This window comes from Hemicordylus capensis, chromosome 5, assembly GCF_027244095.1.
Source record: "Hemicordylus capensis ecotype Gifberg chromosome 5, rHemCap1.1.pri, whole genome shotgun sequence".
In the NCBI taxonomy this organism is placed as follows: Eukaryota; Metazoa; Chordata; class Lepidosauria; order Squamata; family Cordylidae; genus Hemicordylus; species Hemicordylus capensis.
The window spans coordinates 86,829,288-86,857,255 of NC_069661.1; the positions used below are offsets into that span (position 1 = coordinate 86,829,288).

At 42.1% G+C, this 27,968-nt stretch overlaps 2 protein-coding genes across 2 annotated transcripts in view; one reads left to right on the forward strand and one right to left on the reverse strand.

The window, feature by feature from the left end:
- The first annotated feature begins 1,835 nt into the window (after nt 1-1,835).
- SLC25A4 (solute carrier family 25 member 4) lies at nt 1,836-6,381 on the forward strand. The gene is made up of 4 exons (XM_053256499.1): nt 1,836-2,078; nt 3,300-3,786; nt 5,045-5,185; nt 5,889-6,381. Exons 1-4 carry the CDS (start codon nt 1,968-1,970, stop codon nt 6,044-6,046), a joined length of 897 nt encoding a protein of 298 aa, XP_053112474.1. The 5' UTR covers nt 1,836-1,967; the 3' UTR covers nt 6,047-6,381.
- A 5,376-nt stretch (nt 6,382-11,757) lies between these two features.
- CFAP97 (cilia and flagella associated protein 97) overlaps nt 11,758-27,968 on the reverse strand; it is a 34,968-nt gene continuing 18,757 nt past the window's right edge. The window contains exons 3-5 of the mRNA XM_053256498.1: nt 19,742-20,010; nt 15,719-15,869; nt 11,758-14,900 (exon numbers count right to left, since the gene is read on the reverse strand). Of these exons, the coding sequence (XP_053112473.1) occupies nt 14,767-14,900; nt 15,719-15,869; nt 19,742-20,010 (554 nt within the window). The 3' untranslated portion in view covers nt 11,758-14,766. The remainder of the gene's footprint in view (nt 14,901-15,718; nt 15,870-19,741; nt 20,011-27,968) is intronic.

Genomic DNA, 27,968 nt, shown 5'->3' on the forward strand with positions numbered 1-27,968 from the left:
CACTTTGCAAGAACTTTGATCACTTGCTTCATAGATTCTAATCCTTGAATCAGTATCTATTGGGGACACACATGGCTTATGACATCATTTTTCTGAGTAACCATATTCCAGCTATACTATTGACACAGAAAGATATCTGCACACAAGAGGGATCAGAGCTCTGTGGAGCACTGGAGTTCCTGCAGATAGAAGGGCTCAGAAAGATCTCTCTGCGTGAAATACTGGAGAGATTCTGCTAGTCAGAGTAGCAATAGGGGACTGAATGGCACTGACTCAGTGTAGAGTATATGAAAATAACCATGTTTATTTGGGAACTAAATATGTTCTTAGGTAGTGTTTAGATGCAAAGGAGAACAGAACTCCCATACCTCTAGATGGAAAAGAGGAGATTTAAGCTGTAGCATATCTCACATGAAACACTTGCTAAAGTTCTTGTCCAAACAATGGTTAAAAGTACACAGCAGACCTGCCCTTCTATGCATCTCTAGTCATCTTATTTTGAGGATCAGTTCTCATATGTAGACCAGGAATGTTTTTATAGGCTTATTTGACAAATCAATAAGTTACAGGTTGTAAAAGCACTTAGCAAATTAAAGTTATTACTTGTCGTGGCTGGCTTTTGTGCCCCAAACAGCTGTGATAGGCAGGACTTCAGCAATGAGGTTTTCCCTGGCATGGAGATCCAGTGACCAGGAATGCATTAGGTAATTTATGTGGGTCAGTCATCTATTCAAAACCATGAAGGAAAATCGTGGCAAATTAATAAAGGCTTCGATCCTACACATATTTCAAATCAGGACATAGTCACCATTGAACTCAGTACGACTTGAGTAGATAGCTTAGGATCAGGCTGGGAAAATGCAACATGGTTATTAGGATACATACATGTGTATCTGTCCTGTAGTCGATATATCTGCTGCTTTGTAGAGTATCTAATGAAACAGAAATTAGGCTTTTTATATATCACACGCACGTAAATAGATAATGTTTGGAAGCACTGAGAGCCAGTAGGGGATAGTGCTGAACTTGGACTGAGAAGAGCCTGGCTCCAAGTCCCGGGTCATTCATGAAACTTGGCTTTGAGCCAGGCGCTGTATCTCAGCCTAACCTACCATTCGGTTATCTGCGAGGGATGCTGTGAGGGTAAAATGGGGAACCCGATCTCTTGCGCTGTTTGGAGGAAGGGTACAGAGGGAAAGTAGCTCCTCAGTCACTTACCCAATTTTTGATGGGAGGGGAGGAAAGACGCGTTTGGAAGGGAGGGTTATTAGGTTTGGGGTGTGTGTGTGTGTGTGTGTGTGTGTGTGTGTGTGTGTGTGTGGTGGGGAGTGTAGTAAAATGAGAGGGGAAACTCTTCAAACGCTTGGTGGGGGGAATACCCTTGGGAGGATGAGAACAAAAATCCCACAACACCAGAAATAAGAATCACTGCCTCAGGAGGAAGTGCCCCGTGCGCATCCTCGCTTGAGCCTGGAGGCGCGGGAATCCTTCCACACTTTCTCGTGCGCTACTGCGCTCTTAGCGAGGTCTTGGCTCTCCGAGGCGAAGGGTTCTCTCTTCTGCGCAAAGTATTAGCTTCCTCTCTCCCCTTCGCGGCCCGCTCCTGCACCTCCCCTGTGCTATTAATACAGCGAGCACATGCTGTGACATAGCGTTCTCCGACAGGGACCCGATAACTTTAATTTGCCCTTCGGGCAGAGCAGCATGGCGACTTTGCCCCGCTGCCCTCTAATGATGGGGGGTCCTGGCCAATGTGCGCGCGGGCCGGCTCGCCGCGGGCCCTCCTCTTATCGCGAGACCCAGGGGGGCTATAAATAGCCGAAAGAGGTAGGGGTCCGTCCATTTGGAACGCGGTGTGATTAGGTTGGGGGGGCGGCGGCGGCAGCGGCAGCGCTGGGTGGGGAGGTGCCTGGTGACAGAGCTCTAATTGCGAAGACCGGGCTGGTTGGCGTTGATTTTGCCCCATCATGACTGACCAAGCTCTCAGTTTCCTTAAGGACTTTTTGGCCGGTGGCATTGCTGCTGCCATTTCCAAGACGGCTGTAGCGCCCATTGAAAGAGTGAAATTGTTGCTGCAGGTAAGGCGGTTGTGGTGGTGAGGGCTGGGTTTCCTCAGTCGGCATGTAATTGGATCCAGAGAAGGAGCTTTCCAGCTTCTTAACTCGCACCTATTCCTGGAGAGGGTGCCTTGCTCTTTGGCATTCCCTTACAGGTTAGATGGCAAAAACCGAGCTTTTCACGCTGAAACTGGCAACAAGTTGTCTAGGAACGCTTGTCCTTAGAAAGTCATGAGCTCAGTGCAAGACCGCTTAAGAATAACTGCCTGAAGCAAGCCACACACACACCCCCACACACAGACACAATGCTCTGCTGTATCTCTAGGGAAAAGTTCTCCTCTCATGGGGCTAAAACTGCAGAGGAGCTGGGATTCTAATGTCAGACTGGCACAAGGGAGAAGTGGCTAAATATGGAAACTCCACTTGTGCAGTTCCGATTACACAAGACCAGCTCTCTTCCCCCACCCCGCTCTGTTTATAGCACAGATCTACTAATGTAAAATGCTTTCAGATCTTGGGTGGTTTTGTTTTTTTTTTTTTGGTTTTTTTTAAAGTTGGGTGTAGTTGGTTGGTGGCCATTCAAGCCAATAACAGATTTCATGAATAGAAATGTTGCTCGCATTGAGACAAACTGGGGCGCTACTTTGACTCATACGGATCTTATGCACAAAAGTTGTGTTCTAGGGGCTTGGTAGCTGAGTAGAGGTCAGCTCAAGGAAACTAGCTGGGTGACTCTGGCCCAGTCACTTCTCTCTCAGCCTAACCTACTTCACAGGGTTGTTGTGAAAGAGAAACCCAAGTATGTGGTACACTGCTCTGGGCTCCTTGGAGGAAGAGCGGGATATAAATGTAGTAATAAATAAACAACAACAACAATAATAATAATTTTAAAAAATGGCTAGAACAACATCAAAGAGGCTGCTCATGTAGCTGCCCTCCCTACTGGGAATAGTATTGTGTATGCCACCTTGGAGTGCATGTGTAATGGAGGAAGTCAAGCTAGCATGTAGCCTTGCAAGATGCTCAGTTATTCTTAGTTGCAAATTCTGTGCAACTCTTATGACCCAGAATGATAGCAAGTGATATGACCAGCTATGGCACCTGTCAAAGCCAAGGCTGCAGGTGCAGAGGTGGAGGGTAGCCATTGCTTTACACTGAAAACTTGGGTGCAATGATATAAGTCATAATCCCATTTTCCCCCTTCCTTCCCCCTCTCTGCTTCCCACTTTCCCCCCCTAACAGGTCCAGCATGCCAGTCAACAGATCACAGCTGATAAGCAGTACAAGGGGATCATGGACTGTGTGGTTAGGATTCCCAAAGAGCAGGGCATCATTTCCTTCTGGAGAGGCAACCTGGCCAATGTCATCCGGTACTTCCCCACCCAGGCCCTCAACTTTGCCTTCAAGGACAAGTACAAGCAAATCTTCCTTGGGGGTGTGGACAAGCACAAGCAGTTCTGGCGCTACTTTGCAGGCAATCTGGCCTCTGGGGGTGCTGCAGGAGCAACTTCTCTCTGCTTTGTATACCCTCTGGATTTTGCCAGGACCAGGCTAGCCGCTGATGTGGGCAAAGGGCTGAACGAGAGGCAGTTCACTGGGCTGGGCAACTGTATTGCCAAGATCTACAAATCTGATGGTCTTAAGGGTCTCTACTTGGGATTCAATGTGTCAGTCCAGGGCATCATTATCTACAGAGCAGCTTATTTTGGCATCTATGACACAGCTAAGGGTAAGAAAAGGAAGTCCTGATGACATTTATTAGAGGTCTCTAAAGTGACAGATTGCAGTCTAGATTCTGCAGCATTAGCTGAAGTCTAGCATTTAGGTGGATTCATTTTATTATATAGAAGGTATGACTCTGGAACTCTAAGTAGTTATGACTCTAACTTAATAGGAAGCCAGTATTTAGAGTATACAGGAGTATTTTGTAATCCTATCTGCAGATTATTTTTTTCTTTTTCTTTTCTTCTATGAGAGGGGAGGCAATCTTAAATCTCCTTTTTTTCTGATCCATTCTATCTGAATGTGTGCAGGGAGTAGGAGTTTATCTATCAAATTTGTAGACCGCCCCAAACTTTCTTTTCTGGGCAGTTTGCAAGACATCGAGTACTGAGCAATCTTGATGGGGTCATGAAACTCTTCAAGGGGTCTTGATTTGAAGGTGCTCTAAAGCTCAACATGGATGTGGTGGGTTTTTGCTTGTCAGTACAGAAATATCTTGGTGAAGTAGATAGCATTATCATTCTGATACTCCAGCCTGCCTTTGAACTCCCCTCATACAAGCTTCCTAGCTTCCTTAAACCAAGTCCCTACGTCTCTTAATACTTGTATGGCAAAGCAGCCTTTTGGGATTCTAAAAATTCCCTCCCCAAATTACACCTTTTTTCATCCCCTGCCCTCTTTGTTGCAGAGATTTTATCATAGCAGTGTTGGAATGACTATAGTGCTAGACTGTGACAGGGAATTCCTGCTGGTTTTATATTTCTGTTCAATCATGAAGTTCACTGAGAAACTTTAGGACAACCACTGTTGCTCAGACTGACCAAATTTCATAGTGGCGGCCTGAGAACAGAGTGTATTCAACTCTGATCTGCTTTGAGAAAGGACCGTGTGCAAACTGACTAGTTTGTATCTCTAAGAGAGAGTTGACACACTTCTAGTTGAAGAGCACTAATTCTTCTGCAACTAACGTCTGATAAATACAGCCACTCTGTGATGCAGCTACATTCTGCATCATAGATTCTGGACACTGAAAACTTGACATGTCTGAAATATATTAGAAATGTGTAAATTGGCCTGCTCTGAAATTCTCTTGTAGCTGAATTAGGTGATGTTTTTCACATGGTTTGAATGAACAGGGTGTAACACAAGTTCACTGACATCACTTGTCCTGATTTGTGTGTGGGTGATGTAGAATTGACCATGTGGTGCTGATAACTGTTTTTCCCCATTTCCCTCCTACACGCTCCTTTTCCTCCTGATGGCAGGGATGATGCCTGATCCAAAGAATGTGCATATTGTGGTCAGCTGGATGATTGCCCAGACTGTTACAGCAGTAGCAGGGCTGGTGTCCTACCCCTTTGACACTGTTCGACGTAGGATGATGATGCAGTCTGGCAGGAAAGGAGGTAAGAAAATAGCCCTGCCTCCTTATAACACACAACACATCAGTTGAGACTTTCAACAGGTCAAGGGAAGACAGACTTAGTCCTTAGACTAAGGATCTATGCTTTTTAAGGAGTATGGGAAGGATGCTTGATATTTATTAAATGGGCTTTTTTGAGCAAAGCTCAACTGGATTTCAGCTTACAACTTTTGCATTTGGCTTGTAAGATCTTTGCATTTAGTTGTTAAGTATTATGTACTTTAGAGCAGGGATTCTCAACGTTGGGTCCCCAGATGTTATTAGACCTCAACTCCCATAATCCCCAGCCCCGGTGGCCTTTGGTTGGGGATTATGGGAGTTGAAGTCCAGTAACATCTGGGGACCCAACGTTGAGAATCCCTGCTTTAGAGTACTATGAATGTACTCTGTTTCTGTGCTTGACAACTCTGAAGCTGTTTTTCTATGTTTGTCACAAGAATTGGCAATATGCTTTGCATATGGTCTACTTGAAAAGACAAAAAAGTTTCCCAGACTGTGGTGACCCATTTGGAGACTGCAGTTGAATATCTGGGGTGGGGTGGGAGAGATTGGTTGTTCCGCTGGATGTAGGAATAGCATTCCAGACTTTTTGAAGGATGTGGACAAAGTACTTGGCATTATTTTGCACTGGTATTTTGTTCTGAGAAAGGTGCATCTGATTTACCTGCATATGTTGTCTTCCACAGCTGATATCATGTACAAGGGCACAATTGACTGCTGGAAGAAAATAACTAAAGATGAAGGAGGGAAGGCGTTCTTCAAAGGTGCCTGGTCCAATGTGTTGAGAGGCATGGGTGGTGCTTTTGTATTAGTCTTGTATGATGAGATCAAGAAATATGTCTAAGAATCAAACTACTGGATTCAATAGTTCTCTTTTTTTTAAACTTATCTACATGTGATTTAATGGGCAACAAAATATTTCCTAGGGAAACAGAGATGGGTATCAGGGGTCAAATCCAGTTCAGAGATCAGGTTGCTATATTGTAAGGCTGAGCAATGGTTGCCCATTAGGTCATAGTTTAAATTTTTGTATGGAAAATTCAAGAGGCCTATGTATATAAAAATATATTTGACAAATATCCATAATATATTCCTGTTTAAAGTGCACTTCCTGAAGTCTGATTGTCACACTATATTTAAGCAATTAGAAATGTGAATTCAATAAATCTTTAAATGAAATTCTTCAATCTTTTTTTAAATGGTAATTCCTCTTTACATGCATCTTAGAGTATTATAACATTTGAATCACAAGGATATGTATTTCATATGTAAAGACTGTCCACCAGCCTTGTCAAGAGACATATTTTTAAGCAGTACTGTCTCACAGTGGTGCTAGTTGTACAACTACAGCGATTATTCAGATACTGCCAAAAACATTAAATTAAAGCTTCTCTCTGGCACTCAGAAGAAGGATAATGAACATACATGGCGTGGGGGGGTAATATCTTTATAGCAGGGCTGCATAACTTTGGTTCTCCAGCTTTTCTTGGACTACAACCTCCTCATTCCCAGCCATAATGGCCACTAGTTAGGAATGATGGGAGTTGGTAGTTCAGCAGCAGTTGGAGGCTGAATTTGTGCAGCCCTTTACAGCAATATACATATTATCTGTAACATTATTATTATTAATTTGATTTGATTAATACATCCGTAGAGGGACTTGGCACATATAGCCACACATGTGGAGGGTTGTCTAAGCAATTTTCAAAATTTGATTACATGTGAAATGGTGTAATACAATGACTAAACAATTTAGGTCAATTATGAATAAAGCAGCTGATAATTTATCATACGGGGCATGCTACGATGAACTGATTAAATGGTACTCCACTGCATCCTTTCTATTATTTTCTAAACTGTGAACACTGCCAATTTGTATGTTTCATATCTGTGTATGAGTATACATATGGCTAGCATAGAGTGCCGTGTCACTCTTTCCCATAACAAAATGAAATAGTCCAGCAATCTCCTCCAAACAAACTTGAAGAATCTTGCATGTAACACTTGTATTGGTTTAGTATCCTATATGGTCATGGTATTATCAACTATCATGTTCTTTTTGTTTAATTAGAAATAATATGAGCTGATGAGAGGCAGGTCATAATTCTAGACTTGACTCTCTTAATATGTGGTTTGGGTTCTCATTGTTTACTACCCACAGGTATATACTATTTTCAATACTTGCTTATTAGGATGTCATGTATCCACAAGCATCTTCTCAAGCAAATGGGCTGCCCTTAAAGATGCATGCTCATTGAGGGGTGTGTGTTTGTGTGTGTGTGCGCGTGCGCATTCCCCCACTCTGGAATAGATCTCCAAAAGGCAAGGTATCAAGTAGCACAATAGTAATTTGCTAATATTACACCTTCAACAGCACTGACTATAATCTCATACCTACCTGCTGTGCTGTCAGGCAGGGGTCCAATAGAGGGTGCTGTTTTGCAGCTGTTGAAATAGGATGTACTACAGGAATACTTTTTGTCCAAAGAAAGCCCCAAAGAGATGTAGTAGACCTTAACACTCACAATTACAAAACAGTGGGAAACTGAGTGTTTGTATTGGCATGTTAAAGTATCTCCTGCGTGAAAAGAGTGGCATGTGTGCTGCTGCTACAGGCATGCAGATTAGGTAATTTGAGCAACAGCTACTCAGTCCATACTCCAGTAGTGGAGGAAGAAATTGTTTTCTTTCATACAATAACATAAACATTTTCATCATGAAGCTTTTCTCAAATCTGAAGATTCTTCCCCTTTAGCCACTACATCTGTACCTTCCATGGAGATTATTTTGGTGTAGACAAATGCAATGATTAAGAGATGTTTCGTTTAAAACAGGAAAACATATCCCCTTTTAGTACTGTAGAGTTTGCTTTTTCACATTTATGTTGAAAACGTCTGAATTTAATGGTGTACCCAACTAGCTGAAGCCCCTCTGCAGATCAGGCTATAATTCAGAAGCAGTTTGTTGTATGTTTTACTCCAGGGAGTCTACTGTACAAAGAAAGCACAAAAATCCCACATACCTTCTTTGCAGTCTTTACGCTGAATATCTGAAAAGAAAGATTAGTATTAGAACCAGCCCACTGAATTTCATCTCTGAAGCTTGATTACTAAGCAAAGATCTTTTGCTATGTTTTTTTTTAAAAAAATAATTAATCAATGTGTTTGATCATTCTAAACTGTGTGCACTAACTGGAAAAAAAAATCAAGTGCCTCTAGAGGCCTCATAATAGCAAGCAATATGTAGCACACTTTAGTCTAAAATGAGAAGTGAGCAAATTATGATGAGCTATTATACTGATGCACAGCTTTCAGCTGGCCTAGTTTCTGGCAATCTTCCTCTGATTTCATATTGGAAAACTCTTTGCTAATTAGGAACTGTGGGCATTATTAGAAGAAGGGGAAAACACTTCAAAGTGGCAACCTAGCATTTTAAACTTCTGCAATAAAATGAAACCTATTTAAGTCATCCCACAGCTTAGTTTTTTCTACCAAAAGGTAACTCATTTTTGTACTGTGTGTGTGTGTGTGTGAAATTTGCTTTAATAATTATTTCAAAGGGTGAAGATGGAAAGTTTAAAATGAGCTGAACAATTCCATTCCCATTTTTATAACAATTCAAAAATACAGACAGGTTTCTATGAACACCACAGAAATAAATATGAGTTTGCATATTGCTTACTTTAGCTGCAGTGGTGGCTAGCCAGATGCCCAGGAAGCTTACAAATACATTATGGAAATGGCATTCCCTGTCAACATTTGGTGATCAAAGAGATACTGCCCATGACTGCGGAGATTTCTTTCTTAGTTACTATAGTTGATAGCAATAGATGGATCAGTCTTCTCTGAATTTCCCTTATCCTTTATTTATTTTTTAAATTTTAAATGCTTCATTAATTTCATCAAAATACAATGACAGGTTTCAAGAACTGTATTATGGAGAGTAATGACCTGTAATTATAGCATAAGCTCCCCCTGCATAATTCAATTAAATAACCAGTTTCAAACATCAATAAAAGAAAAGGTTCAGCAGGCTTTTACAAATGAACATGCACTTTCACCACGAATAAATGTAATATAGGGCAAAAGGGTCATGTATTGGATCTTTACCCTCTTTCATTTCTGTACTTCTGTTTGATTTACTAATATTAATTTACTAATATTAAAGGCAAAGCTAAGTCCACTGATTTCCATGCATATGCTTCATTTGCCCATCAGTCAGTGTGACTTAAAAGTGATCTGAAGGTAGATGGCACAGTTGTAGTGGCTGAAATTAAGCTAGTTTGACTCTGTAAGCTACCAGAATGACAAAACCATCTAAAACATGTTACCTGCTCTAAGCTTTTTGGAGTGGTATACAAATATAATAAACAAACAGAAGAGCTTACTGGTAAAAAGCAGTAGTAGGCACTGCCTTCCTTAGGTAAAAGATGTTTTTAATGGCAGCAATTGCAGATTTTTAAAAATCATTGTTACATCATAAAATCTTGGTATCTTACCAGCAGTAGGAAGGTAAATAACTTCCAGCTATATCTAGAGTTGAAGTGTTTTGCTTTAAAAAATACCTTCAGACAGGCAATCATTTCTAACTCTCTTCAAGGAAACTTCTGATTTCTTTAATTAACAGGACCCAGAACTGAACTAAAATGTCAAATACCATTGTTGTAAAAACGAGCAGCAAACTAAAAGACCAAGCATCAACAGAAATAAACAGAGTTATTAATACATGTTTGTTTCCTGGGCAAATAAATGGCATCTCATATAAACAGAGTTTGCCGTATAGACCAAAGGAGGAGATAATAGTCCTATTTCCAAGCTGAGCACAGATTGCTCCAAGCTAGCAGCTTTGTAGCACCCATGGCATTGTTTGCATGGAGTATATCTTGTCAAATAGAACTGTATTCCAATGAGCAACTGAGTAATGTTCAGGATGATATTCAAATCTCACAGCTCCTCCCCCAAAGTTCACATCTTTCTATATAAATTTAACTTACGTGGCATAGGGGGAAATGCTTGACTAACAAGCAGAAGGTTGCCGGTTTAAATCCCCACTGGTACTATACTGGGAAGCAGCGGCATAGAAAGATGCTGAAAGGCATCATCTCATACTGCATGGGAGGAGGCAATGGTAAGCCCCTCCTGTATTCTTCCAAAGAAAACCACAGGGCTCTGTGGGCGCCAGGAGTTGAAATTGACTTGACGGCACTCTTTACCTTTACCTAAAAGATCAAAGTAAGTTGTATGGGGGTTCAGCTGCATTGGGGGGGGGGAAGTAATACAGAACTATGTCAGACTATTGCCTAATACGTGCACATGTTACAATTGCATTCCAAACAGATTTTCAAAGATCCCCGTATTGGGTTCTTGGAAAACAAAATAGTGAAACCAAATACTGTCCTCAGTTTTTCACCATGTTCTTTAATATTAGACAAACCCAACGTATGTTTGGAGGTAGATGGCAAGTAAATCTGTCAAATGTCATTCAAAGATACACCCCTGCATAAGCAGAATGGCCTTTTGGGGCACAATTCACCAGGAAGTCATCCTGCACCCCGTTGCAATGAATGAATGCTGCGCAAGAGCACTGCTATATTTTTGTGTAGTTCCTGTTCACTTCATTGGGGCTTGTACAGGAGCATTTTGATGATGGGAGTCTCCCCAACTCCCACTCCTCATGAAATTCATAGCTCATTAAGGATCTCTGAGCAATATTTTCTTCCAGGTATGTTTTGGAGTGTAATGTTGATCTACTGCATAATGGCTATTCATTACTACTCCTGAGCAGGCCCCACTCCCCATAATTTGAAATTAGATTTTTTTTTAATTGAGGGGGTGCTGTTTTTTAAAATGATTATTTTTAAAAATGAATTGATTCAAATTATTAAAATATGATTTGCTATGGGCTTTTAAAATAAATAAATAAATAAAGAGAACACTACTGTCTGTTGTCAAAATAAATGCCATATGAACAGAGTGGCAGAATGCTGGAATGTTTCAAAAAGTGCTCAGCAGCACAAAACAAAATCACAAAGTGCGTATGTGGCAGCATTCCTGAAGCAAGAGTCCTCAGTGGTCCACGTATCTGGACAGAGATAGCTTCAAGGTAAGAAGTCTGGCTAACTCAGACACACATCTCACCTTCAAGAAAAGCTCTGCCTAGGAGTACAGAAGTGAAGAGTTAGTTTAGTGGATGAAAATACTACTGGCTGACATCCTATATTACTCAATGGAACTCCTACTGAAATTAAGGAATCCTTTAGAATAACTCCTGAGTTGTGCTATTAAGTAAATTAGTCTTGAGTAACTTGTGCTATTGAGTAACTTAGTCAAAGCTGAGCATACTCCTTAGCCTCCATCTTTTTTCAGGAGCTACTGCTTGCAGCAAGAAGGTTCTGATTTATGATCTAGCAGTGATGTAATCAGTGCCTATTTTTTTCTCTCTTAAGGAAATGTTTTATTAAGATTTAGTTTTCATTTTATACATTTACAGAATACAAATGAACTAAATTCAACACAAACAAACAAAAAACCAGGGAAGAAACATGTGATCCAAAAGCAGAGTAAAAAATACTTTACAGTACATCTTTATTTGTAACATATACAATAAGACTGCAAAAGATTTGACAAAATTCATTATTAATATATGAGCCATTTTCAGAAAAAACCCAGCCTCGTAGCTGCCCTACCAAGTTCTAAGATTTGCTTCCCTCTACCATGCCCCACAATTCCCTGAGCTTCACTCTGCTAGCCTGTTAGCAGCTCAGTCAACAGCAGCAACCAATATGGATTTCTACAAGGTCTCCATTCCTCTACGGCAGCAGGAATGCTGAAACCAGGAGCTTCCCAAGCAGCAGGAAAGCTGGAACATACAGTTTTCCAAAGCACTCAAAAAAGGACATCAAGTGCCCTACATGTCCCCATGCTCACCTGTGCATACTCAGAAGCTCAGTTTACATTCCAAGATGGAGAAAAACTTCTCAGGGGAATGGTAGTCCATTCAAAACGCAACAGAGCGTGATGAGCCGGAAATGGACCTCTCCCAAGTTAATAAATTCCCCAAGACAATTATCAGGGAATTGTTATCACTATCATGAATTAGCGGGCTGTTAAGACACAATGCTAAAATAACTGATCTCTATCCTAATTCAGAACAATTTTGTGAAACTGAACATTGTGCTATATGTAGTCCTGCTTATACCGAGTTAACTCAATTAAACCTTGTCTGCTGATACAAAAACTCACGTTTAACTCTTCTGTGAAGCTTCAAGAAGTGCATACGATCATCAGTATAGTGCATCATTACCTGTTCACACACTACATTTTTACCAACATTTTATGCACATGTTTTATGCACATACGACATACGATTATATATACACACACTCCAAACAAGCAAGAAATCTAATTAGAAATTATGCACAGAGAAAGAATGAGGGGATAAAGTTGAGTTCTAGGTGGCCACTGGGAAGAAAAACTTAAAGAGAAATTTAAGTAGATGGAATTCAACTGTATGATGGAATAATTTAATAACACCTTGATATATCTTACTTAGCCATACTGGATATACAACTCACAAAAAGGGATTGCACTGCTGAATATAGATATACAATTCAATTAAATACTTTACTTATAAATTTAGAGTGATATACAAAATCTGTGTCTCCAATAACCAATTTTTAAAAAGCATTAACATTAAGATATTTAAACCTAGAATACATAATGTGGTTTTTATCAAGGGAAAGAACTGTAACGTGAAGATTTTAAAGTGCTTACAGTTAAAATGAGGGATGTGCAAAACGTTCCAAACTCGGAACATTCCGAGCTTGAAACAGGCCATTTTGAGTATTCAGGGCTCAAAACAAAATGCCCTTCAAATGAAAGACCTGTTTTGAGCTTGGAACGGAACCATCCTGTTCTGAGTCAGAACGTTTTGCGTGTTTCAAGTGCCAGTTTGGAGGGCTGTTTTTCTGGAGAGAGCTGGTCGACTGATGGGGGTCAGCTGGTAGGCCAAGCCTCTGCCCCAGACTTAGTGTGTCAGCCCGCCTCAGAGGACTGGTTTACTGGGTAGACCAGTTCTCTGAGGCGGACCATTGTGCAATGTCCAGGGCGGAGGCCTTGTCTACCCACCTCATGTGGTGGGTAGACCAGCCCTGAGCTGGTCTGTTCACTAAGCAGGGCGGAGGCCTGGTCTACCCACCTACCCTGATCAGTAGACCAGTTCTCCCCGGAAAAACAGCTCTCCAAAATGGCACTTGGAACACTCAGTGTTCCGACTCAGAACGGGGTTGTTCCATTCCGAGCTCGAAACAGGCCCTTCATCAAGCTTGAAATGAAACACAAAACCCATTTCATGCACATCCCTAGTTAAAACGTGTGATCACAAAACTGCTGATCATTTGTACCTCATTCAAGAAACAACAAAACTTTAAAGAACAATTCAATCAACGTAATTATGCAAATACTTTACACTGGCAGAGCTATCCAAAGATCACATTAAGAGGTCACCAAAAATAACTCTAGTCCAGAGACTTGTTACCACACTACCATTTAAAAATTTACTGCTCAAAACATTAAAAGTAATGCCAAAGTTCTACATTTAACCCATAAAAGTGAAAGCTTTTCTTATTTCTTTAATATTCACTGTGCAGCTCAATCCTATACATTTACTCAAATGTAAATCCCACTATGTTCAGTGGAGCTCACTCCCAAATTCCAGTATGTTCGGAGGGGCTTACTCCCAAGTAAGTGTATATAGGATTGCAGCCTAAAACAGATTTGTCAAGTTATAGGAAACAAGGGGTGAAACCTAATGTACTGGTTAAATTGCAAGTCATATTAAATATTTGGAAACACATTTTATTGGTGTTACACATGGAGAGTTGATATAAAAAAATCAAAATTAATTCTTGGAATACAGAACTGAAGAAAAGGCAGAGCATGAGCTCATCTGAAAGGACACAGTTCATGCTTTCCATCATGCAGCAAACCAACACCATTTCAAGGTTCACAATTAAATCATGGAGATTAATTTAATAATATACATTCTCTATACCATTTCTGTAAAACTTTATATTAAACATCAGTGATGTAACTTACTCTGAAAGACTTTGTATAAACAGAATATGCTAAATTAAAAATATCAATACACAGGAAGAAAACAAGATGTAGGGATTCAACAGATACAAATTTTATTGAACTGTTTAGATGAAAAGCAGATTTTATGCTTCTGGTCCAAAAAATGCAACAATTCAACACTCACACTTCAAAATCCAATCATCATTTTGAAATTTAAAGAAAAATATAAATAAGATTTACAGTGTTTAGATGACATTTCTCTTATACAAATCTATCTTGTTAGAGGAAACACTGATTGGAAAAATGTTATCCAATGGAGATAGAGAATTTGCCTGCTCAAAGAAATCACATTTTGAATACATTTGCAGTTCATATCACTTTACAGTGTCCTTTAATCACCAACAGTTAACATTACAATACTCTTGCACAGAATTACAGCAATCTGCAAATACACTGGAATGAGAAATTTGGTGATAAACGTGCAAATAAATTATATCCAGGCAGTGGGAATGTTAGTGGGGTTCAGTCGCTGCAGGGCTCCATTGGATGAGTCAAAAATGGGTCTTTCACTCCTTCGACTTGCCGAACTGGATGCACTATGACTGGAAGCTTGTGAAGCACCTCCTGTTAGGAGCGATGCACAGGAAAGAGAACATTATTAACAAGGCAGAATAACTCAACTAAAAAAATAAATTAAAAATCCCACATTCTATAGTAAGAAATGTTGGGGTGAATTCTAAGACCTACAAGTTCCTCTTGCAGAAAGGAGCTACCTTGTGGCTCCCTCCCATACTTGCATTCTGAGCAATTCCCAACTGTTCCTGAGGGCGGGGGACTCTCGGAAAGGACATTGGATTAAGCATAGGAAACAGTAGCTGGAAGGGAAATTGTAGACAGTCACTATGTGGACAGTCACAAGGAGCAGCAACTTCCCTTTGTGCAAGCAGCACTTTAGATCTATCTCATAAATGTGTGCACCAGGTACCAACATCAGCAAGAAATATGACTTTTGATTCATACCTAGTGAATGAGAAAACATTTGTACACAATCCTTTGAAAGAGAAAACACGAATTATACCTTCAAGTTATTAAGGTACTTCTGCATTAGTTAGAAAGCTGAAATACGGTACACACAGAGTTCAAGGCATTCTTATTTACCAGAAAATTCTGAAATGATTCTTCTCTACACCAAATGATCAAAGTGTAGTTGGGACATGAAGTCTACCTCTATTATGAGGCCACCACACCAACATAGAGCAAGTCAAGTTGCAAACAGAACTACATGCTGGGCTGTAGGGATTGGGACCTCTTTACATGCTTGAATCAAGCTGGGACTCAGGTATAAGTATTTGACAGATAACGTACCTACATGCTCACAGAACACATATGTTATTTTTTACTATATAATAGAGAGTCCGAATTACCACATTAGGGCTACTTACTAGAAGGACTGTGGTGGCTTAAAGCAGACTTTGCTCGCCTTGGGGTTGGAGCAGAACTTAGGTAGCTCATCTGCCGCTGATAGTCCATCAGCTGTTCTGAGCGCCGCATACCAACTGTTGGTTTCACTGCTTCAAGTCTCTTCAAAAAAGCCTTTATTTTAATAAAATTTCAATTTGGTTAACCAAAACAAGAATGGTTAAACATAGCTAAACCTAAATATGTCTTCTTTGCTACGATATATATATAAAATAACCCGTAACACGACTGATTTATATATTGGTTATGTTATCTGCTTTGGCAAAATCTTTAGAATCACAGACAGATGGACATTAGAAGAGACTTATTTTTCATATTTATATACCACATAATAAATATATCTCTAGGTGCTTTACATAAAAAAAGTAAAATACAGTAAAAATTAAAAACAGACAACAGTAAAAAGAAAACCATTTAAAAGTTTAACTAAAAGCCTGATTAAAAGGGGGGGGGGGATCAAAAGTTTAACTAAAAGCTTGATTAAAGTGTCTTAAGCATCTTCTTTAAAGGCAGCCAGAGATGGGAAATCTCTTATAAGAATAAGAACATATTCTGAAGTCCTGAGGTGGCTATACAGAAGGCTTGATTCCAAGTCGTTACCAAATGAGCCAGTGGCAACGGTAAATTGACTTATCCTGGTGATCTCAAAAGGGTTCATGACGAAGAAGTCGCTCTCTTAAATACCCTGAGGGGAGCCATTGAGAGTTTTATAGGTAAAAACTAGCACTTAGTATTTTGCCTGGGAACACATTAGTAGCCAGTATAATTTTTTAAAAATAGGAGTGGTATGGTCTCTTTGGATTGCCTCCGAGACTCATCTGGCTGCTGCATCAATTGTAGTTTCCAATTGTACAAAGGCAATTGTACAAAGGCTATGTACAATTGTACAAAGGCAATTGTACAAAGGCAATTGTAAAAAGGCAGCCCAACATAAAGTGCACTGCAGTAGTCAAGCCTGGAGGTTACCAGCATTCACACCAGTTTTAAGGTTGTTTATCTCCAAAAATGGATGTAGCTGTCATCAGCAGAAGTTGATAAAAAGCGCTCCTGGCCACTGCCTCAACCTGAGGTACCAGGAAGAGGTTGAGTCCAGAAGTACTCCCAGAATATGTACCTCTTCCTTCTGGGGAATGTAACCCCATCCTGGACAGGCATATCTAAACCATATCTCAAATTCTGACACACACACCCCATCAGTATCTCTGTCTCATTTGGATTCAGTTTGTTATGCCTCATCCAGCCCATTACTGCTTTAAGACAGGCATTTAAGGCAGCTATGCCATTTTCTGATGAAGTTGACATGGAGAAATAGATTTGCACCAGGTGTCCTGATGATCTTTCTCAGCAGTTTCATGTAGATGTTAAAAAACATCGGAGATAGTAGGGACTAAAAGTCACTGAATGATCCAAAAAGTTCAACACAACAAAAAGTCACACTCCCTTCATAGAGTCCTAATTGCAGATCATCCATCCATCCACCCCCAAACTGGTTTGAAATGGGTTCAGATTATTCATCTCCTCCATGTCTGCCTGTTGCTGAGAGGCCACCCCTCTCTCTCAATCACCTTGGCCAACCATGGGAGGTTGGAGATGGACTTGTAATCACCTAACTCAGGGATCCAATGCAGGTTTCTTCAAAAATGATCTGATAATAGACTTCCTTAAACAAGGAGGTATCCTGCCTTCTCTCAAAGAAGCACTTAAGTTACCTATGAGACCCTCTCCATGTTCAGAAAAGGTCAAGAGAACAGGTAGTAGGGTGTCTATTTTTGTGAGGTATAGGGACCACAATGAAAAACTGATCCAATCTAACAACATAAGAGGAGTTGCTGGATACTTCTGCAATCTACTCTGCAGTAAATGTGGTATCCAGGTCAGCTCAGATATCAGAGATTTTATCCACAAACTCAAACACATCAGAGCAGGTAATTGATGGTTCCAAATTCAAATTCAAGGAGGGTGGGGATGTACTAGTCTCACAATCCTAGACAGCAACACTGGATGTGAGCTTGCGGATGCATTGCATGTGGAAAAGAAGTGCTTTTTATGTATCACAACAGCATAGGCCTTCAAACGTGCTCAATGTTATGTTCTATCGGATTCAAGTTGGTCTTTCTCCACATGTGCTCTAGTTGTCTACCTTGCTGCCTCAGCTCCTGTAATTCTTCCATACATCGTGGGGCTAATTTAAGAACACACTTGTTATTGATTTACAAAATTACTAGTATATTTTATAAGGGAAACTAATTTAACTTCTAAAATGAAATTCCTCACCAAAGGCTCTTGAGTCTTTGTTTTAGAAGTTAAATTAGTTAACTTCTAAAACAAAGGATAAGGGAACAAGTTCTATTATGCATTAGTAACTGATTGAAGGACTGGAAACAGAGTGTAGGAATAAATGGACAGTTTTCACAATGAAGGAAGTAAGAAGTGGGGTCCCGAAAGGATCTGCACTGGGACCAGTGCTCTGTAACTCGTTCATAAATTATCTAGAAGTTAGAGTATGCAGTGAAGTGGCCAAATTTACAGATGGCATTAAAGTTTAGAAAAGATCATCCCATGAAACTGATGGCAAGGAAATTTAGGACTGACAAAAGGAGGAACCTTTTCACACAGTGCATAATTAATCGATGGAATGCTCTGGCATGGGATGTGGTGATGGCCACTAGCCTGGATGGCTTTAAGGGAGTTGGACAAATTCATGGAGGACAGGTCTATCAATGGCTACTAGTTTGATGGCTACAGGCCACCTCCAGCCTCAGAGGCAAGATGCCTCTGAATACCTCTTGCAGGGGAGCAACAGCAGGAGAGAGGGCATGCCCTCACCTCTTGATTGTGGTCTTCTCAGAGGCATCTGGTGGGCTACTGTGGGAAACAGGATGCTGGACTAGGTAGACCTTGGGCCCGATCCAGCAGGGTTGTTCTTATGTTCTTAAACACATTGCTTCTTGAATATTGAATATCCTCGGTTCTTTACTTGTTCTTTCTTGTAGGCCTGCTTAGTTTCTTCATCATCATCATCATCATCACCACAACATTTATATCCCGCTCTTCCTCCAATGAGCCCAGAGAGGTGTACTACATACTTAAGTTTCTCCTCACAACAACTCTGTGAAGTAGGTTAGGCTGAGAGAGAAGTGACTGGCCCAGAGTCACCCAGCAAGTATCAGGGCTGAATGGGGATTTGAACTCTGGTCTCCTCAGTCCTAGTCCAGCACTCTAACCACTACACCACGTTGGCTCCATTGCAGTGTTCCACTGCGATCAGCAGGGTCATATGCATATCACTGAACAAAACTGTGGGCAGGGGATACACTAATGAAAATATGTTCAATGATTTAAAAGCGCTTATCGCTGCTGTTAGTGTTATCAATTCTAACAATATTAACCAACATTACAAGTGCTGACTGAATCTGGTCCACTGGAGCACATTCCTCTACTTCTTGCCCATCTTCATTGGCTGCTGGTGTGTTTCTGAGCACAATGTTTATCGTTAGAGCCCTGGAAGACTAGGAACTAAGATACCTAAACTGTGTCCTCTGAAGGGTATTCTGCCCACTCGCTGAGGACAGCAGAAGAAACCCTCTTTTATGTCCCACTACTATCCAAATAGATTTAGTGAGAACACAAAAAAGGGCTTACTTGGTTGCAGTGCTCAGGGTGTGGGACTCTTTGCTCAGGAGATCAGCTTTGCCCCCTTTCTGCTGCTTTTGGACTCCCTTTAGTTTGACCTTTTTTTGCTCCTCCTGATATGTTTGGTTTTTTTTAATGGTTGCTGTTCTGAGTTTGTTTTATTTTTATTATTGTGCATGTATTGGCTGTTAGTCTTATGTAAGCCACCTTGAGTGCTCTGTGGTCAGAGCAGAGAGGCAAAATTCTGAATTAAACTAACATTTTTAAAGAACACCCCCAAGTATGTCTTAAGAAGACTTTACTAGCCATTCATTTGATTTAAAAATATGATTTATTCAACAAAATCAACTTACCAAATTCTCTCTGTCAATCCTTTGCTGTTCTTTCTGCCTATTGATGGCACTGTGGTACATCTTAGATGATGGGCCTGACGGTTTCTTCAGTGAGGCACTTTTGCTTCTGGGCTTTACAGAGTATTTTGTCAATTCTTTTAAGAGCCTTTGGTTTTCCCGATCAATTTGCCGAACTTCGTCATTTGTAAAAGAGTAGTTTTTCCTTGTCCCTGGAGGAGACTGATCCAGGACTAGCTTCTGTTGTTCCTTTTTCTCCAGCTGCAGAAAGGCTTTAAGCACAAGCAAACATTTAGAAGACAAATATAACTGATTGTATATTACTACTTGAAATCCAGAAACAGCAGCCAGACAGGATAAATTCAAGTTTGACCATTTCATTTGCAGCACCACTATTTTGAAGTACCTTCAAAATTTCAGGGGAGTTTGGCTCATAACTCTTAATTGACAACATATGCACACCTAACAAATGTTTAGATCTGATAATTCTGCAACTATGGCTGTGGAAGAAACTTTCAGTAAAATACTATGTACATATACTCGCAAGTGTATATTTTGTTCAATAGTTTTATTCCCTGGGCAATCGTACATAAGACTGTAAAGTTATACTCCAAGTATAAAAGGTGCATTACATCTCCTTTGTCTCTTTTGAAAGCATACAGAGCACATGTAGATCCTAAATGTTCATATGAAGTTTTTCCTACAACATATGCAAAGTTGGCTAATATACATTATCAAACATGATCTAGGATTGGGAAATGAGTAATCTAGAAATATACTGTGAGCTGTTATATAGAACATTTTGAAAGTTTACATGCAGTTGAGATGTCCTTCACCTGCAGATTATCATTTCACATGGAGGATCAGACTAGATATCAACTTACATTTCTCATAACTGGCAATACTTACATTGCTGAAAGAGACATGAGAATTAGAGAGCAATAATATAACGTAGTCCATCTAAAACTCTAGAATTTCAACACTAGACACTCTGTTTTCCTTGTAGTGGCCACTGGACAACTCAGTTAGGTATGGAGCTGTGGCTTAGCAAAGAGGCATGACAAAATGGTCCGTAAACAGAATTTCCTAATCTAGTTAGTTTGAAGTTTCTCAACATTTGTGATACATTTTTCATACTAAGGATTCAGAGGAATTTCATTTTCATGAATCAGTTTCTACCACTGTGGCAAGTGTGAGAAGTTCCTAAGTAAGGATCTTGATAATGATGAACTCAAGAATTCCTGGGGCATGTAAAGGTCCTCAGATCATATCCTGACTACTTCTAATCTATTTTTCAACCATGTATGGAGCTAGGGAACTCTGTTTCTTTCTGCTGATGGATCCAAGACTGCTCACATGATCGGTCCCAGTAGAGCCAGCATAGATGCATAACCTTGGCTATTTAGTTTACTCACAGTTGCCCATCAAGTCTGAAATACAGAAAGGGTAATTTCTTACTGTGAATTCCTGTTCTCTGAGATTCCCGGAGGGCATTCCACACTGTGGGGTTAGGCCCCTCCCCTGGAACAGAAGGCAGAGTTAACTTGAGGAAGCTCCTGCAGGGGGAGGAGCCTGGCTGTCCTCCCAGACCACACTGGAAGAGCAAAAATACCCCACAACCCCACATTCGGTAAAAGAAAAAACAATCTCATAGCTATGTTGAAAAAAAGCGAATTGGGAACTGCAAAGAACCCATAAGGACAAGCATACCCCTACACTTAAAGTGAGAAGGGACAAAGAAGAAAGGGGGAAAGGAGGTCATCCCCGGAAGACCCTAACTACCTCCCCCACATGTGCAGCGAAGGCAGAAGCCTCTGAACACATAATGTATAATGAGTAGACTGGTATCTGTAATTAGGGTGGGCTGAATGTCCTCTGGAAGTCTCAGAGAACAGGAATTCATGATAAGACATTACCCTTTCTCCCGAGGCTCCCAGAGGGCATTCCACATCGTTGGGATGTAACAGAGCAGTACTATCCCTGGGTGGGAAAGGTACCAGTCATTATCGAGGCAGCCCCTTTTGTAGAACTCGCCTGCCAAAGGCAGCATCAGAAGAACAAACATCAATCCTATAATGTTTTTAAAAAGAGTGATCTGAAGCCCACGCAGTAGCCCTGCAGATAATTGGTTAACAGAGAATTGCCTTTGCTTGCTGCGGATGTCACTGCCACCTTAAGGTGTGGGCTGTGATGCCTGGAGGAGGAGGCTCATATATCCTAGAGAAATGCATTTTCGAAGCCACCGGGATATAGTTGCCAAAGACACTTTGGTCTCCAAGAATTTATCCTGAAAGGAAACCAAAGGGGAGTCTGTTTCCAAAATTTAGAGTTACAGTCCGAAGAGAACCAAACTGCCCCCCTGACATCCAGAGAATGCCATTGATGTTCCCATGGGTGCATTGGCTTTGGACAGAAGGTAGGCAAGACTAGTTCCTGAGACCTATGGAAAAGAGAATTAATCCTTGGCACAAAGGATGGGTCAGGACCAAGGATCACGATTCAGGATCAAGGTACTCGATTCCAATACCCTGCTAGCCAAAGTGATGGCAAATAAAAACAGAGATTTGAGTATCGAGGTATGAAGGTCACATTTGGCCATAGGAGACATGAGGGTGGAGAGTATCCAATTTAAGTTCAAAGTCATAAATATATGCACTACTAGTGGATTGAACAAAGCAGCCCTTTTAAGGAAACAACAAACATAGAGATAGGAGGAGAAAGACTGATGACCTCTAGAGACCAGAATGCTGTTAGGTACTGTGACCTAAGAGTGTTAGTACTCAACCCTGTATCGAGACCCAACTGAAGGAACCTAGGGATCTCATGAACTCTAATGTGTTGTGATCATCTCAGCCATATCAGTACTGCCCCAATTATGGCACCAAGATCGAAGAGCCCACCAAGTTCCTTCGTAAATGCTGGTGGTAGAAGCCTTCTTACAGGACAGAAGCATACAAAGCACGGACTGAGTAACCCATCATACTAAGACTCTGCTGCTCAGCAGCTAGGCTGTTAGACAGAAGAGATTTGGTGTAGATGAACTACTGAACCCTGCATCGGTAGGTATGGTTGCACCGTGATCTGTCAACCGTCTCGAACCACCAGGTGAAGTAGATTGGGGAACCATGAGAGGCAAGGCCAACTGATGGCAATCAATATTACCTCCATCCTCTCCTCTTGTATTTTCCTGAGTACCTTGGAAAGAAGAGGAATGAGTGGAAATGCATATAGCAGACTTTTTGGCCATTGGAGGACCAGTGCGTCCATTCCCTGAGTCAGGGGACATGGTTGATGCTTGAATAATAGGTCCAGTTGTGCATTATGTCTTGTGATGAACAAGTCCACATTTGGTAGATTTGAGGTGTTGCACCACCCGATGAAAGGACATCAGATGTAGTGCCCACTCTAACTCCAAGACTGAATTTCTGCTAGGGATGTGCCAAAATGTGATACGGCTTCCAAATCATGGCACAATTCCTTTAAAACTGTGGGTCTACCCAGTCCCTTTAATGAGAAAAATAGGCCCATCCCTGCTCCTCCTCCACTTGCTGCCACTTCTGTATTAGTGGCGCTCCCACAGCTATTAGTGCACACCAGCAGTGCCGTCCCCCAGCAGCCTATGCATGATGCTGGCACACACGTGGCCTCCATGCAATGGCTGTCGTGCATGCATGGAAGCCATGTGCATGCCAGCGTTATGAGCAGACTGCTGGGGAGGTGTGCCACCAGCACACACTGAAAGCTGGTGGGGAGGGAGCACTGCCAGTACTGAAATAGCAGCGAGTGGCAGAGGAGCATGAGTGAACCTGCTCTGCATTTTGAGCACATTCCTAGTTCTGCTGAACCAGTCTAATAATAAATAACAGAACTAACTGCTAGATGTTCTGCCCGTATGACTGACCTTGAGCTGGCCCTATGGCCCTCGATTCCAGAAAATTGATGCTCTTCTTGTTTCCCCCCCTCAGCCAAAGTTATTGCGCCATCTGTTCCTTTATGGGTGCTCCCAAGCCCATAAGGCTTGTGTCCATGGTAATTATTAGACAAGTCAGACACTGAAGGCTGAACCCTTCTCACAGCCCCCTGGTCTCCAGCCACCAATCCAAGGACAGGTGGATGCGCTTCAAAACTGGAATGAGGAAACAGGACTGGGTAGCTATCTGTTCCTGAAAAAGAAAGAGCAGTACTTGAAGTGGTCGAGTGTGGAAGCGTGACCATGACACCAAGTCTTGGCACGATACCATCATTCCCAATAATTAAGTCAGTTCCAAAACATTTGCAGGGGTTTTGTTTCTGATGGAGCAGGCTGCCAACAAGATTTTGCTCCGTCTCTCTTTGGTCAGGAAGGCATGGTGTCTTATCATCCCTTCCAGATGATCCAGGGTTTGCACTGGGAGTAACAAGCTCTTCTGTTTGTTGATTATGAAACCGTGATCGTCCAGGCACTTCAGGGTGATCTGTATGTCCCTCAGTGCCTGGTCCTTGGACAAGGCCCTTATCAAGTTATCATCCAGAAAAGGAAAAAGGTAAATGCCTCTTGTCCTCCGATGTGCCACCAAGGCCACAAGGACCTTGGTGAAAACCCAGGGGCCTGAGGTCAGACCAAATGGGAGTGCCTTGGATCAGTGTTGTTCTTTGATTGGAATATGCAGATATGCCTCAGAAAGATTGACTGAAGCCAGGAAATCCTGTTGCCGTAAAGATTCCAGGATGGACTTTAGAGTCTCCATCCTGAAGTGTTTCTTTTTGATGGACCTGTTCAACCACTTGAGGTCCAGAATGGACCTGGTCTCTCCATTTATTTTTTATTTTTTTATTTTGGCACAAACCAAAATTTGAATAGACCCTGGAGTGGGTTTGTTGATCTAGAATAGACTATGGCATTGATTTCCAACAGGTGTTGAATCGCAATCAAGAAGGCCTGGTGTTTCTGTGGATTCCTCATGAGCTGTGATGGAATAAATTTGTTCCGAGGATGTTTGGCTAATTCCAGTGAATAGCCTTGTGCCACTGTGTCCAACACCCAGTAATTTGATGTTGAGAGAGTCCATTGGTGGGCGAAAAGTAAAAGATGCCCCTCAATCAGAACCGGCCAGAAACTTGTTGGCATCAAAAAGGCTGTTTCTTGCTGCCTTTGACTGAGGAAGTGGAGGGCTCAGAAAAATAATGTGCAGCGTTGCTGCTATAAGGTTTGGGACATGACCACTGGGTTTTGTGTTTCTCAGAACGTCAAAACCTGAAGGAAGAAATGATCTGGCGTAGATTCTACTGAGGTCTAGGTTTGCATTCCTCCTTCTTAGTGGTAGGCAACACCTCTTTCCTATCCTTGGTTTCCATGAGGACCTTGTCAAAAGATTCCCCGAATAACTTGTTCCCTGAGAAGGCTGAGTTAGTCAAGTGGGCCTGTGATCCAGTGTCCACATCACAACTGTGTAGCCAAATGTTCCTCCTGGCCATAGTATTGGCCTGCCAAGGATCTGGAACAGAGCTGCATTGCATCCAAGGAAGAAATCACTAGCAGGGTAGCCGATAGCGCAATCTACTTAAGACCATTCTTAACTGCTTTGGGCACAGAAATCTGCCACCGCCAGATCTCATGCCCATATATACACTGCCCTGGGAAATATAGAATTAGTGACCGATGCTCGAAGGGCCCCTGCTGAAGCCTTGAAAGATTTATGGATGGCTGCATCCACTCTTTTGTCACATGGGTCCTTCGGACCACCTTTGTCTTCAGTAGGGATTATCGCCGAAGATGGTAACGCTGTGACCAGTGGGTCTATTCTAGAGACCTTAAGTGATTCCATGACAGCCTCTGGCAAGATATAAAGCTTGTATGTAATTCTGGGCACTTGATGTATCTTAGCAGGGTGGGTTCATTTCAACTTCCGAATCCTGTCAAAAAATTATGGAAATGAAATAGTGAGAGGCTTAGCTGGACCCTTAGGAAAGGCTGAAGTGACCCCTTGCGTTGGAGTAGAAGCGGTCTAATCAGTATCTCTTGTAGAAGACGCAGAAAGTTTAAGTGTACGATGAACTTTAGCCAAAAGAATAGGGAACAACTCTGTTTGGAACAGCCTGTCCAGGGACAGAACAGAGGTAGAAGCCTCTGTCTCTGACAGTTCTCCCTTCTCTTTTTCTCCTGGTGATTCAGAAACCTCAGAGTTATCAGAGGGATCTGAAGCTTTGAGGTCCCCCCTTCGACCCTTGTCAGTGGTATGAAGGGTCCTAGTGGAGTTCACCATGTCCAGTCCTTTCTCTTTGCTCTTACTCTTATGGTGCTTGGAGTGAGAGTGAGAGGAGAATGAGGAAGAACAGGAGTCCACTCCTGAGGAGGGAGAGAAGCTGCTGGAGCCAATCCTCTTGGATTTATGCTTGTCCCTGCCTCTATGGCAGAAGTGCACAACTCAAATGTCTTGGTGGATCGGAACCAACCATGACTTGGTGTTCAGGTGCCGAGGTCAATTGTCAGCACATTAATTATTACACTAAAAATAATTATTAAAAAATTAATATAAGTGAAGAAGCAGAGGGGTGGACAGGGAAAGGTGAGAGGAAAGAGGGATGGTGTTAGTGGGCTCTGGCCTAGGGGCAGGACTAGCCAGGCAGGTGAGGAACATGTGGTCTCAAGTGGACAAAAGCACTGAGCTGCTGTTGCTTGTCACTGGACAGGCCAAGAGATCTTCATGGCTCCTGCTGTAAGACTTTACTTCCTGTAGTGCCCCCCCCAAAAGTCCCCATGGGCAATATCTGGGCCCCGGGTCTTATGTTGTACAGGCCTGCTCTATGGCTATGTTTATGCTTCCTCTTCTTTTCTTTGTTCCCTTGAAGGCAGGGCAGAATGGGAGCGATTCCTGGAAGATTTCTCCCCTGTGAATCCCTTAACTTCCCTAGCCACCAGACTCCTGACCCATTGTGTGAATTGGGGGTACGCATCAGCCCCACTAAGACTGGAGAACGGGAGAATGTAGCTGAAGAAGGATCACTCACCCCTTCTTTGTTAGTGGCATTGGCTGAGTTTGGTGCCAAAATGGGAAATGGAGGACGGGAGGTGCTGTTATCGGAGGAATCTGCTGTCTCCTGAGTGCAATCCATGACGCATCCGCTGTGTGAACGAATATAAGCACCTGGTGCTGACTCTGGGTCCATTGCTCAGTGAGGCTGTGAGCAGGCAAAGTCTTGAACACATGCTTACAAGTCTTCCAAGGAGCACTTGTTCAGGCCGCAACCCCAGGTACTGTGGTGATGATGGACCCATGAGCATGAGAGGGCTTCCCAATCCTGCCAGCACATACTTCATGGCTGTCTGGCTGAAGAACTGGCTGCAGCAGAGGTGCAAGAGAGCCACAAGCCACCAATTAGATGGAAGCAGAAACCATTTTCCTCCCTCCCCATGTCGGGCCCTGAGACTAATTGAGCAGGAAGGAGAGGAGGAAAGGAACTAAAAGCCAAATGGGCACTGAAAGCGTGGAGCTCTCAGGATGCACCGCAAAACCCTACTGACTTGCTCGCTAGGCCAGTCTGGGAGGATAGGGTGGCCCCTCCCCTAGAGGAGCTTCTTGAGTTTATCAGTCAACTGTTCCAGGGGAGGGGCCTAACCAAATGGAATGTAGGGATGTATGAACCGGCTCAATCTCAAGCCAGTTCAGTTTGAGATTGAGCCTGACACTTCAGGCTGGTTTGGGCCCAGTTCAGGGGTGCCAGGTGACATTAAATTTTGTTTTCAAATAAGGTTTGACTTACCGCTGCCAAGGGCTCTCAATTACACCAAAGCAGTCAACCGTGTGGCTGATGCACCCTCTGGTTTTCAACACCTGAGTAGGTGACTAATTTGTAAGAGTAACAAAGGCCCACTATAACATCAGAGAGCCTGACATTGGCTTTGGGGGCTTGCATGGCAAAAGAGCTCAATGAAGAAAGTGCAGTTCCTTAACAAGCCATTTACATAATTAGGCTGAAAATCAAAAACTGCTACAGAAAGATATGGTGCATTGAACTATCTGACAGAAAGAGTTAAAAGGTAGCCATTCAGAAGTTCTATGTAGGGATGTGCACGAAGTGTTTTGGCACCTCTAATTTGAGGCGCCGAAATGCTTCGAGCTGCCCCAGCTGAATCGTTTTGGCAGGTGGTAAGCGGGTGCTTTAGAAGGTGGAAGGCAAGTCTTACCTGCCACTCTACCTCTCCGCAGCACTGTTGGTATTAAACGTCACACCAGTGCTGCTCCCAGCAGCC

Coding starts and splice junctions, on each gene's coding strand:
- SLC25A4 (XM_053256499.1), top strand. CDS start 1,968: ATGACTGACCAAGCTCTCAGTTTCCTTAAGGACTTTTTGGCCGGTGGC. Junction 3,787..5,044: donor CATCTATGACACAGCTAAGG/GTAAGAAAAGGA, acceptor TCCTGATGGCAG/GGATGATGCCTGATCCAAAG. Junction 5,186..5,888: donor GCAGTCTGGCAGGAAAGGAG/GTAAGAAAATAG, acceptor TGTCTTCCACAG/CTGATATCATGTACAAGGGC.